This window comes from Carassius gibelio, chromosome A10 (genome assembly GCF_023724105.1).
Source record: "Carassius gibelio isolate Cgi1373 ecotype wild population from Czech Republic chromosome A10, carGib1.2-hapl.c, whole genome shotgun sequence".
Lineage (NCBI taxonomy): Eukaryota > Metazoa > Chordata > Actinopteri > Cypriniformes > Cyprinidae > Carassius > Carassius gibelio.
Window position 1 is genome coordinate 20,611,126 of NC_068380.1, and position 14,387 is coordinate 20,625,512.

The window sequence follows — 14,387 nt, forward strand, 5'->3', positions numbered from 1 at the left end:
CTAGTCAGGTTAATTGGCTTTATTGGAGTTTTAGCCACTGATCGGCCGACTGAGCAGCTAAACCTGCTCAAAACATCTTGGTCAGGTTGGGTGACCACTCAGCAAACACAGAACGTTCCCCTAACGTTCCCGTATGGTTCCCATTTGTTTATATTTTTGGGAACCAAACAAGAACGTTCCCAGAACGTTCCCTGTAGGTTATGTTTAGGTTTCATTTTATAACCTATGGAGAACATTCTGGGAACGTTCCCTGTAGGTTATTTTTAGGTTATATTTTTATAACTTTAAGGGAACATTCTGAGTAGGTTCCCGGAACGTTCCCCTAACCTTAAGGGAACGTTCTATTTACGTTAAGAAAACTTTCCTGGATAACCAATAGGGAATGTTCTTGGGAACTTTCTGGGAACCAAAATCTAACGTAAAACTGTTAGCTGGTAAAATTCAGCTGCAGCTGAACTTGCTTCACCAGATGAGCGAACCTTGGGCTGGTTTAAACTAGACTTTTTGACATGCCTGTCCTTCATTTTCCTGTGTTTCTCCTTCATTTAGATCTTCTCAAAATTTGGAACGGTCCTGAAGATCATTACCTTCACCAAGAACAACCAGTTCCAGGCCTTGCTACAATACGCAGATCCAATGAACGCACATCACGCCAAAGTGGTCAGTACCAGAACAGAACCCGCAGTCACACAAGGCTCCTCGTATTATCTCATTGGTGGGATGAAGTGGGTTGGGTGGGATGAAAACATGGCAAGCAGTTTATATCCTCAGGCTGTGTGTGGAGACAGATGGTTTATCTGTGGTCAGCGCTGCTTCCTAATCGCAGCCGTCCCGTATAAATCTTCACGATCAATCACACGATCAGTCCTCCTTCACCACAGTTTTGGTGCTCTCCGGTATTTTTTGGTGCTGAGCCAAAAATTTGTCAAAGCAACAGAAAGACGGCAGGAAAACCAGCTCCCAGTAGACCGCACAAATCAAACCACCTTGTAATTAATATGTCACCGTTGAGGTTATCTAATGAATGCCAATGCAGTTCACCAGGGGAAAAAGAGCTAGAAAGTAATTACTCCTCTGGTCTGAGGGTGTTATCTATCGTGCGGCTGCCATGTTGCATTGCCTCCTTGCACAAAGAGAGTATTTGTTAGTGTAACAGGAGGGGCGGGGACAGGGGTCTTCTTTGAAATTGGCGATGAAGCCCCCCTTTCCTCTCGTTTAAAATTGCTACAAAAAGGAACAATTGTGCGCAAAAGCATTTTACTTTCTCAGCGTCTTCGGCTGGAAAAGCACAAGCGATGATCAATTACAGAAATGTAACACTAATTAAAAGTAGATTTAAACATTATATGTACAAAGGCGTACAAAGGTTTATTAGTTAATTGATCGTTGTAATCAGCAAAGATGATTTATATTGATCAGAAGTGACAATAAAAACATTTCTAATGTTACAAATGATTTTTATTTCTAATAAATGATGTTTATGACTTTCAGGTAAACGGTTATAAAATTATCAGCCCAAAAGAGTCAAAAGAGCCCACCCTTGAATCCTCACGACAACCGGAAGTGTAGATTTGTCATTCAATATAAGACTATAAACCTACGTTTTAGAATTTGTTCATCTGATTGTTTAAAGGTAACCGCACAGACTTCTTCAGAACCGCTCTTTGTCCGTCCCTGTCGTTGCTCAGGCCACTGTCAGGATTAGATGTGATTTGCATTTGTCAAATGAACTGGCTCCACAGGAGAAGTTATTTCACATCGCCTCCGCCCTGCCAAACCTGCTTCAGGCCTACACAGACAATTCAATAATGAAAATGTCGCAGTGGATTAAGAAGCAAACTGTCATGTTTAGTGGCGATCGTGTTCTCTTATCTAAGGTTCATATATCCAAAATGGCCAAAACGAGATGGAGATTACAGGTAAACTGACAGAGAAAGTCATTTTTGTCACTATAATGGCCAATAATCAGGGTCAATAAAGGGAAAGATTACTTTAAATGAAAATTATTGCTTTTTTTTTTTTTTTTGCAGATATATTTTCGAGGTTGCATGGTTTCAGAGTTTATTGATTCTAGTTCACTGCACATGTTGCTTTTTTTTTATTGAAGAGACAAATGTGCAGTGCTGGGTAAATCTAATAGGAAATGAAGTAAATAAAATAAAAAAGTGAAGTAAATAAACATTTGTGTTTTTATAAACATTTAGAATTTAATTTCGTAAGTCTCATCTATAAATGTAATTTGATTTTAATTTTAATAAATATTATTTTCGAAATATATCAGTGCATTAATGACATTGAGATTTATTTTTTCAATAACATGTTCTAATAATGTAAATTTCTATTGGGAAAAGAAATATGCAAAAACATATGATTGTTCTAAGATAGGCTTTTGCTTTTATTTAAGCAAACTATCATCTCTTTTTTGTGAGAGAATGGCATAATAATGTTTGGTGTCTGCGTCAGGCTTTGGATGGGCAGAACATCTACAACGGCTGCTGCACTCTCCGTGTTGAATTCTCCAAGCTGACCAGTCTGAATGTGAAGTACAACAACGACAAGAGCAGAGACTTCACACGTCTAGACCTGCCCTCAGGGGACGGGCAGCCCACGCTGGACCCCTCCATGCAGACCGCTTTTGGTAAGACACATACACATATACACTGAAATATGTGGACAAATGTTTGATTAAGGGAACCTTTGTCTCCTATTGATGTTTTTATATAAATGGTATCTAGTACTTAAATGTAAATTTTGATGTTTGGCATGAAGGTATTTAGCACTATTTTATTGAAAATAATTCCACTTTGATTATTTATTTGTCACTACATAATGTTTACAGCTTTATGCGTAAAAAAATTTAAAGGAATAGTTCATTTGCTGAAAATGTACTTGTTCTCAGGACATGGAAGATGTAGATGAGTTTGTTTCTTCATCTGAACAGATTTGGAGAAATGTAGCATGACATCACTTGCTCGCCAGTGGATGCTCTGCAGTGAATGGGTGCCGTCAGAACGAGAGTCTAAAGTGCTGATAAAAACATCACAATAATCCACAAGTAATCCCCACCAGTCCAGTTCATCAATTAATCTCTGGAAAAGCAAAAAGCTGCACGTTTGTAAGAAACAAATCCACCATTAAGGCATTTAAAATCAATCAAATCGAAGTCCTTTATTCATAACATTGCTTCCTACAGTGAAAAAGTCATTCTTCAGAACCAGGAGAGGAATATGCACAGATCAAGCACCATTTACACGGCAAAACAGTTCTAAACAAATATGTTGGTGGATTTTGATGTGAGAAGAAAACGACTCATGGACTCATATTTTAGCCAGAAGCATGGATTTAAAGTTAAAACATCTTAATGATGATTTTTTTTTTACAAATCTGCACAAGACATTAACTGCTGGACTGGTGTGTTGTGGGTTACTTGTGGATTATTATGATGTTTTTATCAGCTGTTTGGACTCTCATTCTGACGGCACCCATTCAACTGCAGAGCATCCACTGGTAAACAAGTGATGCAATGCTACATTTCTCCAAATCTGTTGGAGAAACAAACGCATCTACATCTTGGATAGCCTGAAGGAGCATACAAATTTAGCGAGTCTACTTTCTTCAGGTGAACTATTCCTCTAAACTTGTGTCTACCTTATACTTTATTGATATTCCAACTTGTAATATTTCATACATTTTTGTCTCTGGTGTATGTACTGACATTCAGTTTTGTAATCAAACCCGTCCGTTTATCTAATTAAACTTCTCTTCCGTTAGAAACACCAGTGTAACAGATATTTTCCTCACTTCCTCCTTACCTGGGCGATCCGTGTGTTTTATTATAATGCTATCAGCTGGTGGCACGCACACTATCAAAGGGCAGGTCTAATCACACACACACACACACACACTTCTGTGGGCTGGAGCGTTTGCAGAGTAGATTTATTGTGTGTGTGATTGTCAGAGGAGGCAGCAGATAACTGTGGCTGCCCATCCACGCATCTTGTTGTCTCAGGCTCAGTAAATCACTTGTGCTGTCTCGAGCGAGAGGCGGTGTGGATACTGATAAGCCCGGTGTGTATTCTTGTGTGTGTGTCTGTAAACCAGAGCTGATGAATTGTTTCTGGGCACAGAATCTCAGGGGCGCTCGGTGACGTCCAGACGCCCGCCAAAGCAATAAAAGGTGCTCAAATGGCGGCTTTTATTAGACCACTGCCATTTTGTCGGCCTTCTTCTGCAACACCCCTCATGAAAATGTTTTCTTGTTGTCGGTAGGACTGTTTTGAAATGTATGTACTCTGTTTGTTCGGAGCTCTGTGGTGGTTTACATCTCAATACGCTGAATAAATCCATGTTAAACAACAGTGCCACACTTAAGTACTTCCCTTCTGGGGATTCGAGATATTATGAGCAAACTGTTGATTACATGAATCTGCATGACTCAGTGTGGTCAGCTCAAAATTGAAGGATAATAATAAAACCACCATGATATGGGGAGTACAGAAGTTATATTTTCTTTTATAAAGCAAATCCTAGAGGAACGAAAAGGACAAATGTGAATCTAAAACACATGTGCCAAGAGCTAATTAATGTGTTCCTGTGTTCATTTTGGTTGTTAAATACTTTTCTACCAATTAAAAAAAACAACAAGAAATTAAAGCTGCAAGCAGCATTTTACCGGGGTTCAAGCACATTAAGGCCTCTGAGGTGGTCAGAGCCAACCTGGATGTTTGGATGACATTTAAACACATCCAAAATGGAGAATAGGCTAACAGACAGACACACACACTGAAAGCAAATGATTAGACTAATATATTAATTCTATATAAACATATGAACACTCACACACACACACACACAAAGACAAAGACACACATTTACATGCACACACATTTTGTTGTAGATATAGGTATTTGACATAAGTGATAGGTGACAATAAACTTATTGCAAGTCTTCTCTTTTTTAGAGTTTAGATGTCATTTTCAGGTTAAACTGTAATCATAATGTGGCAAAATTGGAAAAACTGATGCATCTGTATGAACAAAATTGAAAACATCAAATCAATGAGATTTAAAATGTTATAACAGTTAATTTATTAATGTTTTGCCATGAATTCATAAAAACAGTACTAGCTGAATGAGCCCATTAGTTGTCTTCCGCTGCCATCTAGTGGTTAATAATTGCATTTACTCAAACAACACTGTGTTTTTAAACATAACTGTTAAAGCGTTGTTGTTGTTGTTGTTTTTGCCCTATCTCTCTTAAATTTTGCATGCTTGTTTAGAATGAAATTATGCATTACTTTACACAGTTTTGATAATTTGTGGGATTTCTGTTTGTATTAATAGACCTTTGTGCCTCTGGGGTGGTCTCGGCCAACCAGGATGTATGGATGACATCTAAACACATCCAAAAGACAGACACACACACACACACTGAAATTAAATGATTAAACTAGTTTTTAAGCGTTTAGATGTCATTCAGGTTTCCCTGTAATCCCAATGTGGCAAAATTGTAAAAAAAAAATGATGTGTCTCTATGAACAAAATGGAAAACATTGATTCAGTAAGATTTAAAATGTTATAACAGTTAATTTATTAATGTTTTGGCAAGAATTCATGAAAACAGTGCTGTTCAACTTAGCTGAATGAGCCCATTAGTGGTCTTCCGCTGCCATCTAGTGGTTGCATTTACTGAAACAACACTGTTTTTAAACATAACTGTTATAGTGTAATGTTTTTTGCCCAATCTCTCTTAAATTTTGCATGCTTGTTTAGAATGAAATTATGCATTATTTTTCACAGTTTTGATAATTTGTGGGCTTTCTGTTTGTATTAATAGGCCTTTGTGTACATTATGCAAACAACATATTATAACATTACTGGTTTATAGTTGTCCAAATGCAATTGTTCAACATGTTTTTGATAATTATTGACCTTCAGAGTCTAGAGAATTGTACTTCAGTGGTTTTATTGATTTTCATCTTAAACCCTATCACAAGTATGCCAAAGTAACTTTTTAAAATAATCTTGAATATTTAATTAACAGCTCTATTGACAACATTGGTCCCAGAGGCAAAGTTGTTCAGAATGAGGAGATTTATCATATGATATGAAGATTTAGTGTTTTTGAGTGAATATATGAACATTTTCAAACAGTTTGAGGCCATTTACCATATAAATCTTGTGTTTTGAGACCTTTTCTACTGTTATAGCGCCACCTATGGTCTGATCTCCATAAAACTTTGCATGCTTGTTAGGAGTCACCTGTTACATGATTTCACTGAGTTTCATAAAGTTTTGAGTTTTCCTTTAGGTTTTATAGGCTTTGGGGTATGTTTGGCCACACCCATTTTATAAATTACCCCGTTACAGCTAACCAAAGGACAAAATTCAACATTTTTTTAATAATTATTGATCTAGAGAGTCCACAGAATATTACTGCAGTGGTTTGGTTCCGATCGGGCAAAAAACCTAGGACTAGTTCGCAAAAGTAGGTTTTTAACATATTTGTGAATAACAATTGAACGATTTGATTGACAGCAATGGTTCTTGAGGCAAAGTTGTGCATTATGAGGAGATCTATCAAATGATATGCATATTGTGTTGATACGTGAAACACCACGTGATTACAGAGCCATAAAACTCGTTAGCGCCAACTAGTGGCCGATTTCTTTCAAAATTCTTGCAGTCCTTTAGGGCTATGAGTCAAACATGCCCACCGAGTTTCGTTCCGATTGACATCCGTTAAGCTTGTTAAATAGGTGCTCAAACTTCTTTGGCCAATGGCGGCCATGTTTCTTGAGATACGCGAATGTCCTCATAGATACTTGTGCCACTTCTGACAAAGACATGACATGCCAATTTTCAAGTCGATCGGACCAACGGTTGCTTAGTTATAGCCATTTATGTGTTTTTTCTGTCTTATAGCGCCCCCAAGTGGCAGAGGTGTGCAATTTTTTTTATTTGACCAAAGTTTTTGCTCTTACAAATGTCCAGCAAGTTTGGTTAAGATATCTCATTTCATTCACAAGTTATAGCCTGTTGCGTAAAATTGGTCCTCGACTTTCGAACGTTTTGGCAGCCCATTACAACAGTGAGTCGAAATTTCAACTTTTTTTTGATAATTATTGATATTCACTGTCCAGAGAAAACTTCTGCAGTAGTTTGGTTCTGATTGGGTGAAAAACCTAGGACTAGTTCGCAAAAGTAGGTTTTGGACATACGTCAAGTTTGCGAAAAAATGAGGCCTCCTAGACCCAAAATCTGAGTGACCGTTTTTAATTTCGCTTGACCCAAGGATTCCAGAAATGTTAAATTTTTGAGTCTACGATAAGCGGTTTAGGAGCTATTAGCAAAAACGCATATTTGATCGCTGTAGCGCCCCCCACTGGCCGAATGGGCTGGATCTTTGTATCTGAGTAGCGAGCAAGACTACTACCTTTTGACCAAGTTTCAGCTCTCTAGGCCTTACGGTTTGGGCTGCCCGTTCAGTTTTAAGGCGGAAGAATAATAATAATAATAATAAAAATCCTAACAATTACAATAGGGTTTCAGCACTGCGTGCTTGAACCCCTAAAAAACAGGTTTGCTTTCCATGACTCTAAAATGTCATGCGGTGTAACCAATACAAAGGAATAATACACCGCCCTTGCACCTTGAATACATTTTTATTATTATTATTATTTGGATGACGAGTATATTTTATGAATATATTTATTAATTTATAAATATCATTACCTTTTTGGGGAGTTGCATCACATGACAAAATGCATTAAACTAGCCTTAATGGTCAAAATATGTGAAATTGAGTTTTATTTGTTAATATTTATTTTGCTTTTTTTCATAGCAATGAACCATTGATAACAAAGGACAATATGATTGTAATATTATATGTCAGAAATTAATCCATCCTTAAAAATTCTGCCGTATTTATCGCAGACATACATAAAAATGACAATGATCAAATAATCAAACAATATCACTGATATACACGGATTTATTATAATATGATTCGATATGATATATGATATCGTTCTGTATCATTCTCTATGACATCATTTCCTGTATACTTTCCCCATATGAATCCTCAATATTTTAACAAATCTGGTTCATTTTTAATTTTATTACCAATGAAATAGTGATAAAAGATTATACAAATGTATTAATCTCTGTAACGAGGCTTTTATCTTTATGACGTTATCAGAACAGTTTTATCACGTGATACGTATAATATATTTTACATCCCCAAAGAAATATCAAAATGAGTTTTAATTGAGAAATATGAGACTCTTTCTTACCCTGAAAAATCTCATTGTGTTGGTGTTGATGCACACACACTGCTATCGTTGCTGACTCTTTGCGTGTGTGTGTGTGTGTGTGTGCAGGGGCTCCTGGGATCATTTCCTCTCCATACCCCGGGGCGCCTGGTTTCGCTCCTGCTATCGGTTTCCATCAGGCAGGTGAGCTTTCCGACACAGTCGCACTCTCACATCACGTCTCAGTAATGGAGGCAGCGGCGTGCGGCTCACGACAGTCTTCAGACTGAATAATTGGAGATATTACTGTGTCATCACCTGAGCCACTTGCACGGTGCATCAGCAGATTGACACCAGCAAAATGAGCAAAGAGAAGAGGGACTAATACAGATCTGAAAACAGACTGAGCAATGTGTGCAGATAGAAAACTTTGCCTTTGGAATTGGCATTTGATTAGTTTGCACTGTTTTGATTTATAAGATCAATATAAGCGGTGCACGATAAATATCAGCTAGCAAACTAACAAGCTGCGCAAATCAGTGGATGATAATGAATGTGGATTTGTGCAAATTGTTAGTTAACACAGCTCCGTGGTGAAACAGCTGCTCTATGTGTAACCACACGTGATGGAATTTACCACTGATTAGAGAACTGGCTTTACTGACGAGATGCACATTAATTATCAGCTGATGTTTATCGTGCACCCCTAATCAATATCCATCCAATTTAAGTGCATTGCACTGATCTATAATTACATATTTCATCATATATTAAAACTTAAAAGTCAGTGTGCAGCTTTACTTACAAAGTCTTATTTTATGTTTTCTTAGAGACAACATTTTAACATTAACATAAATGTTACTTGTACAATTTAACTTGTTAATATGTGTTATATTAAATATATACACTGCTGTTTAAAATTTGGGATCAGTAAGATTTTAAAATGTTTTTCAAATAAGTCTCTTCTGCTCAAATCAAGGATGCATTTATTTGATCAAAAAATACAGTTAAAATTGTAATATTGAGAAATATTATTACAATTCAAACTAGCTGTTTTTAAAATGTAATGTGTTTCTGTGAACAAAGCTGTATTTTGAGCATCATTACTTCAGTCTTCAGTGTCACATGATCTTCAGAAATCATTCTAATATGCTGATTTACTGCTTTGAGTAATTTCTTATTATTATTATAATTACTATTATTAAACTTTTCTCAAAATGTTCTTTTATAACAATATAAATGTCTTTACTGTCACTTTTGATGAGTTTAATGCATCCTCAACCGCACTGAAATAATTTACATATGTATACTTTTTTAAACTGACCCTGAACAGCAGTGTATTATTTAACATATTTACTTGAAATTCAGACGTGATAATCATCCTCATGTTGTTCCAAATGAAATAATTGTCTTCACTTCTGTCACAGTTCTTTTCTAATGACATAATCAAGGTGTCCGTCAAATAAAAGTACCAAAATTAATATGATAGTATATCAGTATTTTAATATCAAATCTCAATGCACAAGTCCTGTCCTATATTATTTAGCACTGAATATTTTTCTTTCACACAAGCCGAATCATTTGTCATGTTGTGAATGCCGCTCTCCATTTTCCCACTCCTGACCCTGTCCAATACTCATCTGGACTTAAATTACCCAGCATGCCTCAACACATTGATTTAAAAAGCCATTACAAGAAGACCTTATTTTGTTTATCTGAAAAAGCAGCAACAGGTTGTGAGAACGTTCCTGTCCTCTCTCTCACGTTCCTCCTCCTCTCCCGTCTAACCCATCCTGCTCCGCTCCGCTCAGGTCTGTCTATGCAGGCCATGCCTGGTGCTCTGGGACCTCTCACCATCCCTTCATCAGCAATGACAGGACGGATGACCATCCACGGCATGACTCCCACCACCATCCACTCTGTGCTCCTCGTCTCCAACCTCAACCCTGAAGTGAGTGTCTATCCCCTCCCTCAACACCAGCATCCCGTGACATAACTGATGTCAACATTAGTGACTTACCCTTCTCTTTGAGCCCTTCCACCGCAAATCTCTCATTTATATGTCATAATATATGGTAGGAAAGAGTCTTTCTTTATGTATTTTTTCTATTTTCATTTTAGTTGAATTTGTATTCATTTTTTAATATCTATGTAGTTTTAGTTTTAGTCATTTTAGTACATCAAGTTAAATTAAATGAAAATAAGGAATGCCATTTTTTTTCTCTTTACTTTCAGTTAAAGTTTATTTAATTCCACTTAACAACAATGTTTTTTAAGCTTTTAAAAAGCACACAAAAGATTGGTTTTTAACATGTAGACACTAGTATGATTCTGAGATGAAATTTGATGGCTGAAACTGATAATTAGACTACAGATTTAGGTACTTTCAAAATATTATATAAAATTATATTAATATTTTTTAAGTTTTTGGAAGTCTCTTCTGTTCACAAAGGCTGCATTTATTTAATAAAAAATAAAGTAAAAATTGTGTAATTATTACAATCTAAAATAACTGCTTTCTGTGTGAATTAATTGTAAATTATAATTTATTCCTGTGATGCAAAGCTGAATTTTCATCATTACTGTAATCTTCAGTGTCACGTGATCCTTCAGAAATCATTCTGATATGCTGCTCAAGAAACATTTCTTATTATAATCAGTGTTGGATGCTTCATATTTTTGTGTAATATATATCAGTTTTATAAAATGTATAGTATAGATACAGTATATATAGTTTTTTTTTCTGTCTTCTTTTAATTCTGCAGCGTTTGTGGCCGGCATTCACATTGAAGTGATCAGTGTTTCACAGAAAATCATTTATTAATGTTTCTTCATACATTTACTTTTTTAGCGCTTTTTACATTTCAGTACTGAATGATATCTATGATATTGTCCCATCTCTTGCAGAGCATATCACCACACGGGCTCTTCATTTTATTCGGTAAGGACGAATTTATTACTCCTCTAGATCAGATGCGCAGACGGCTGTTTTTATGAAGGCAGTAGAGGATAGATGCTGAGCGATGAGACCATTTCCTTACGAACACACACATTCGGGAGATTATTTGCAGATTGTGCGTTGTGACCCGTCTTATGAATCTTGGAAATTCTCCCATTCACACGCTCGGTGTGTGTCATTGTTATGGTCCCTACAATTTAATAACTGTCAACATCAGAGACAGACCTTAGTGTGAGTGATATCCTTTCAAATGTTTTCTCGTCTAAGCATCTGAGGAGTTGCCGTCACCCTCTGCCTTCAATAATGAAACCCTGAGATCCGCAGATAACGTATTATTTGCTGTAAATTGTGTTCAGCCAAAAAACGTAATTTCTCTTTTATCCCTGCAGGAGTGTACGGAGATGTTCACAGAGTCAAGATTCTGTTCAACAAGAAAGAGAATGCCTTAATACAGATGGCAGACGCCACGCAAGCCCAGCTCGGTACGTCAGGCTTTACTCTCAAATCCTTTTCATCTCGACACATACTCTTCATCCTTTGTTCAGGCGTCTTTATCAGAGCATTCTGTGCCTGTATGACAGCTACAAATCAGTGTGGTTGTATCGCTGCTGGATGTAGCCAGAGCTATGAATGAAATATTTATAAAGCTTGCATTTTTCTGCTAAATAAATATAATGGGCAGCAACACAAAATCCCGCTCGATCCCACTTCTACTCCTGCAGTCGGATAGATTTCTTATGCTAGGACTGTAGAGTAATCATTATTCTGTTTTTTTTTTAATTATTATTATTTATTTATGTTATCGGTTTTGAATGTGTGCATTTGAAAAAGTAACACATGCGAGTAGCATTTCTAAACCTGCTGTCCAACATAAAGAGAACATGGTAACACTTTATAATAACTGCACACTATTAATCATTAATTAAGCAGTAGTAAACAGATAATTCATAATTTATAAAGCATTAATAGTCAGTAATAAGCAGTTTATAAATACAGATATAAATGCTTTATTCTTGATTTAAAAGCATATCTATAATGTGTAATTTCATGCTTTATTCATGATCAATTTATCATTTCTCAATGAAGTATATCATTATTTACAAACCAGTTATTTAGGAGTTGCCAGTGATTCATAAGATCACAAGAAATGTAGTAAATTCAGGTAGTTATAAAGCATTTAGTAGTGGTCAGTTAACTATTTATGTGAGCTCATCTAAAGTGAGGACTAGTTATGCCTTGTAAAGCATTTATAAAGGATATTTAAAGGCTCAGTTATCTTCTAAACAAAAAACAGAAACAAACACAACACAGTGATACAGAACATAGAAATATTAACAGCCTTTAAATCTCATTTGTAAAAGCTTTACAAGGCATAAATAGTCCTCACTTTAGATGAGCTCACAAAAATAGTTAACTAACAACTACATATGTTTTATAACTACCTGAATTAACCCTGAATTACAGTAGAAATACATGTTAATAAACCATTTATTAACACTATAAGTAACCATTACTATATGCCTGAATAAAAATATGTATGAATGCACATTTAAATAGTTTATTAATCATTTACTTACAATTTCTAAGTGATCTTATGAACCACTGACAACTCCTTAATAACTGGTGTGTAAATAATGCTAAACTTAATTTAGAAATGATAAATTGATCATTAATAAAGTATGAAAAAACAATTATTAAATACATTATAGATATGCTTTTAAATCAGGTATAAAGCATTTATATCTGTATTTATAAACTGCTTATAAATGTCTATTAATGCTTTATAAATGATGAATTAACTGTTTCCTAATGCTTAACTAATGATTAATAGCATGCAGTTATTATAAAGTGTTACCAGAACGGTAATATGTTTTTACTCCACATCATCAGTCGAGTGTTTGAAATAACTTCCTTTTGTGATCAGATGTGGCTTTTAGTCACAGAATGAGGCAGAAAATATATTCTATACTGTAAAAAAGGTCGATTAGCAATGGATTATAAATATACAATTATAAAAATACAGTCATTTTTGCAAAACAATTTACATAACTTCACTCTGGTTGTGTTTTATGAATGAGGCGTAAAAAACGGGGTCATCAGGAGATGAGTGACACCCATATTTAGAGGCTTTGTGTGTGTGTGTGTGTGTGTGTGAAACATGTTGAGAAATATACTTGTATGCATGACATTTTGTTGTTCAAATGCATGTAATATTTTGTGTCTCAGGGTTAAAGCGTATCTGTAACACATTATCTTTGGGTTTGTTTGTAAAGCGATGAGTCATTTGAACGGTCAGCGTCTGTATGGTAAGGTGATCCGTGTGACCATCTCCAAGCACCAGACGGTGCAGCTCCCCAGGGAGGGTCAGGAGGACCAGGGCCTGACCAAAGACTTCAGTGGGAGCCCGCTGCACCGCTTCAAAAAGCCCGGCTCCAAGAACTTCCAGAACATCTTCCCTCCCTCCGCCACCCTGCACCTCTCAAACATCCCGTGAGTGACTGGCACACACCCACGCACTGCGCACCACACGCTCAGTACAGCACTATTGTTGGCAGCAGATAAGGTGTTATTTTTGTCCTCTATAAACACTGTGTTCATTGTTTCTTTCCTCCCCCAGTCCCTCCACTACGGATGATTTTCTGAAAGACCTGTTTGCCGGTTCTGGATACACAGTCAAGGCCTTCAAGTTTTTCCAGTGAGTTTTGTTCGCATTTAGTTTTTTTTCATCCTTCATTTATCTGATTTTAGTAAGTATTTGTTCACATGGGGAAGAGTCTGCTTATTCCTTTCTTCATGACAACATGGCTGATAAGGATTAGGGTTTTTTTAACATAAATGGAATGTTATCAACAATGTCTACATAATTCTCTAAAAATGTAACATTGATTTTAAGTTTACTAGGAAACAATGTGTAACTAAATGGCCCTCTAGGAGCAGGAAAGGACATTCATACTTCACATTATTTAAAGGGATGGTTCCTTTGTAGCTCTTTCTTCTGTTGAACTTCTTCTGTTATTTTAAAGAATGCTGGTAACCAAACAGGTGACGGTAGCCATTGACTTCCATAGTATGGAAGTCAGTGGCTACCAGCAACTGTTTGGTTACCAACATGCTTCACTTCAGGTTTTCCCTTTAAGTAGTTTTTTGTAAGGAAAATATGATTTAACATTTTACTTT

At 36.2% G+C, this 14,387-nt stretch overlaps 1 protein-coding gene across 7 annotated transcripts in view; it reads left to right on the forward strand.

The window, feature by feature from the left end:
• The window catches only part of LOC128021523 (polypyrimidine tract-binding protein 3), a 59,279-nt gene that overhangs the window by 38,104 nt on the left and 6,788 nt on the right, over nt 1–14,387 (forward strand). For all 7 annotated transcript variants that reach the window (XM_052608788.1, XM_052608784.1, XM_052608789.1 and 4 more), the window contains 8 exons: nt 550–660; nt 2,464–2,638; nt 8,381–8,455; nt 10,063–10,202; nt 11,159–11,192; nt 11,600–11,692; nt 13,484–13,700; nt 13,828–13,905. In XM_052608788.1, coding sequence (XP_052464748.1) covers nt 550–660; nt 2,464–2,638; nt 8,381–8,455; nt 10,063–10,202; nt 11,159–11,192; nt 11,600–11,692; nt 13,484–13,700; nt 13,828–13,905 — 923 coding nt within the window. The remainder of the gene's footprint in view (nt 1–549; nt 661–2,463; nt 2,639–8,380; nt 8,456–10,062; nt 10,203–11,158; nt 11,193–11,599; nt 11,693–13,483; nt 13,701–13,827; nt 13,906–14,387) is intronic.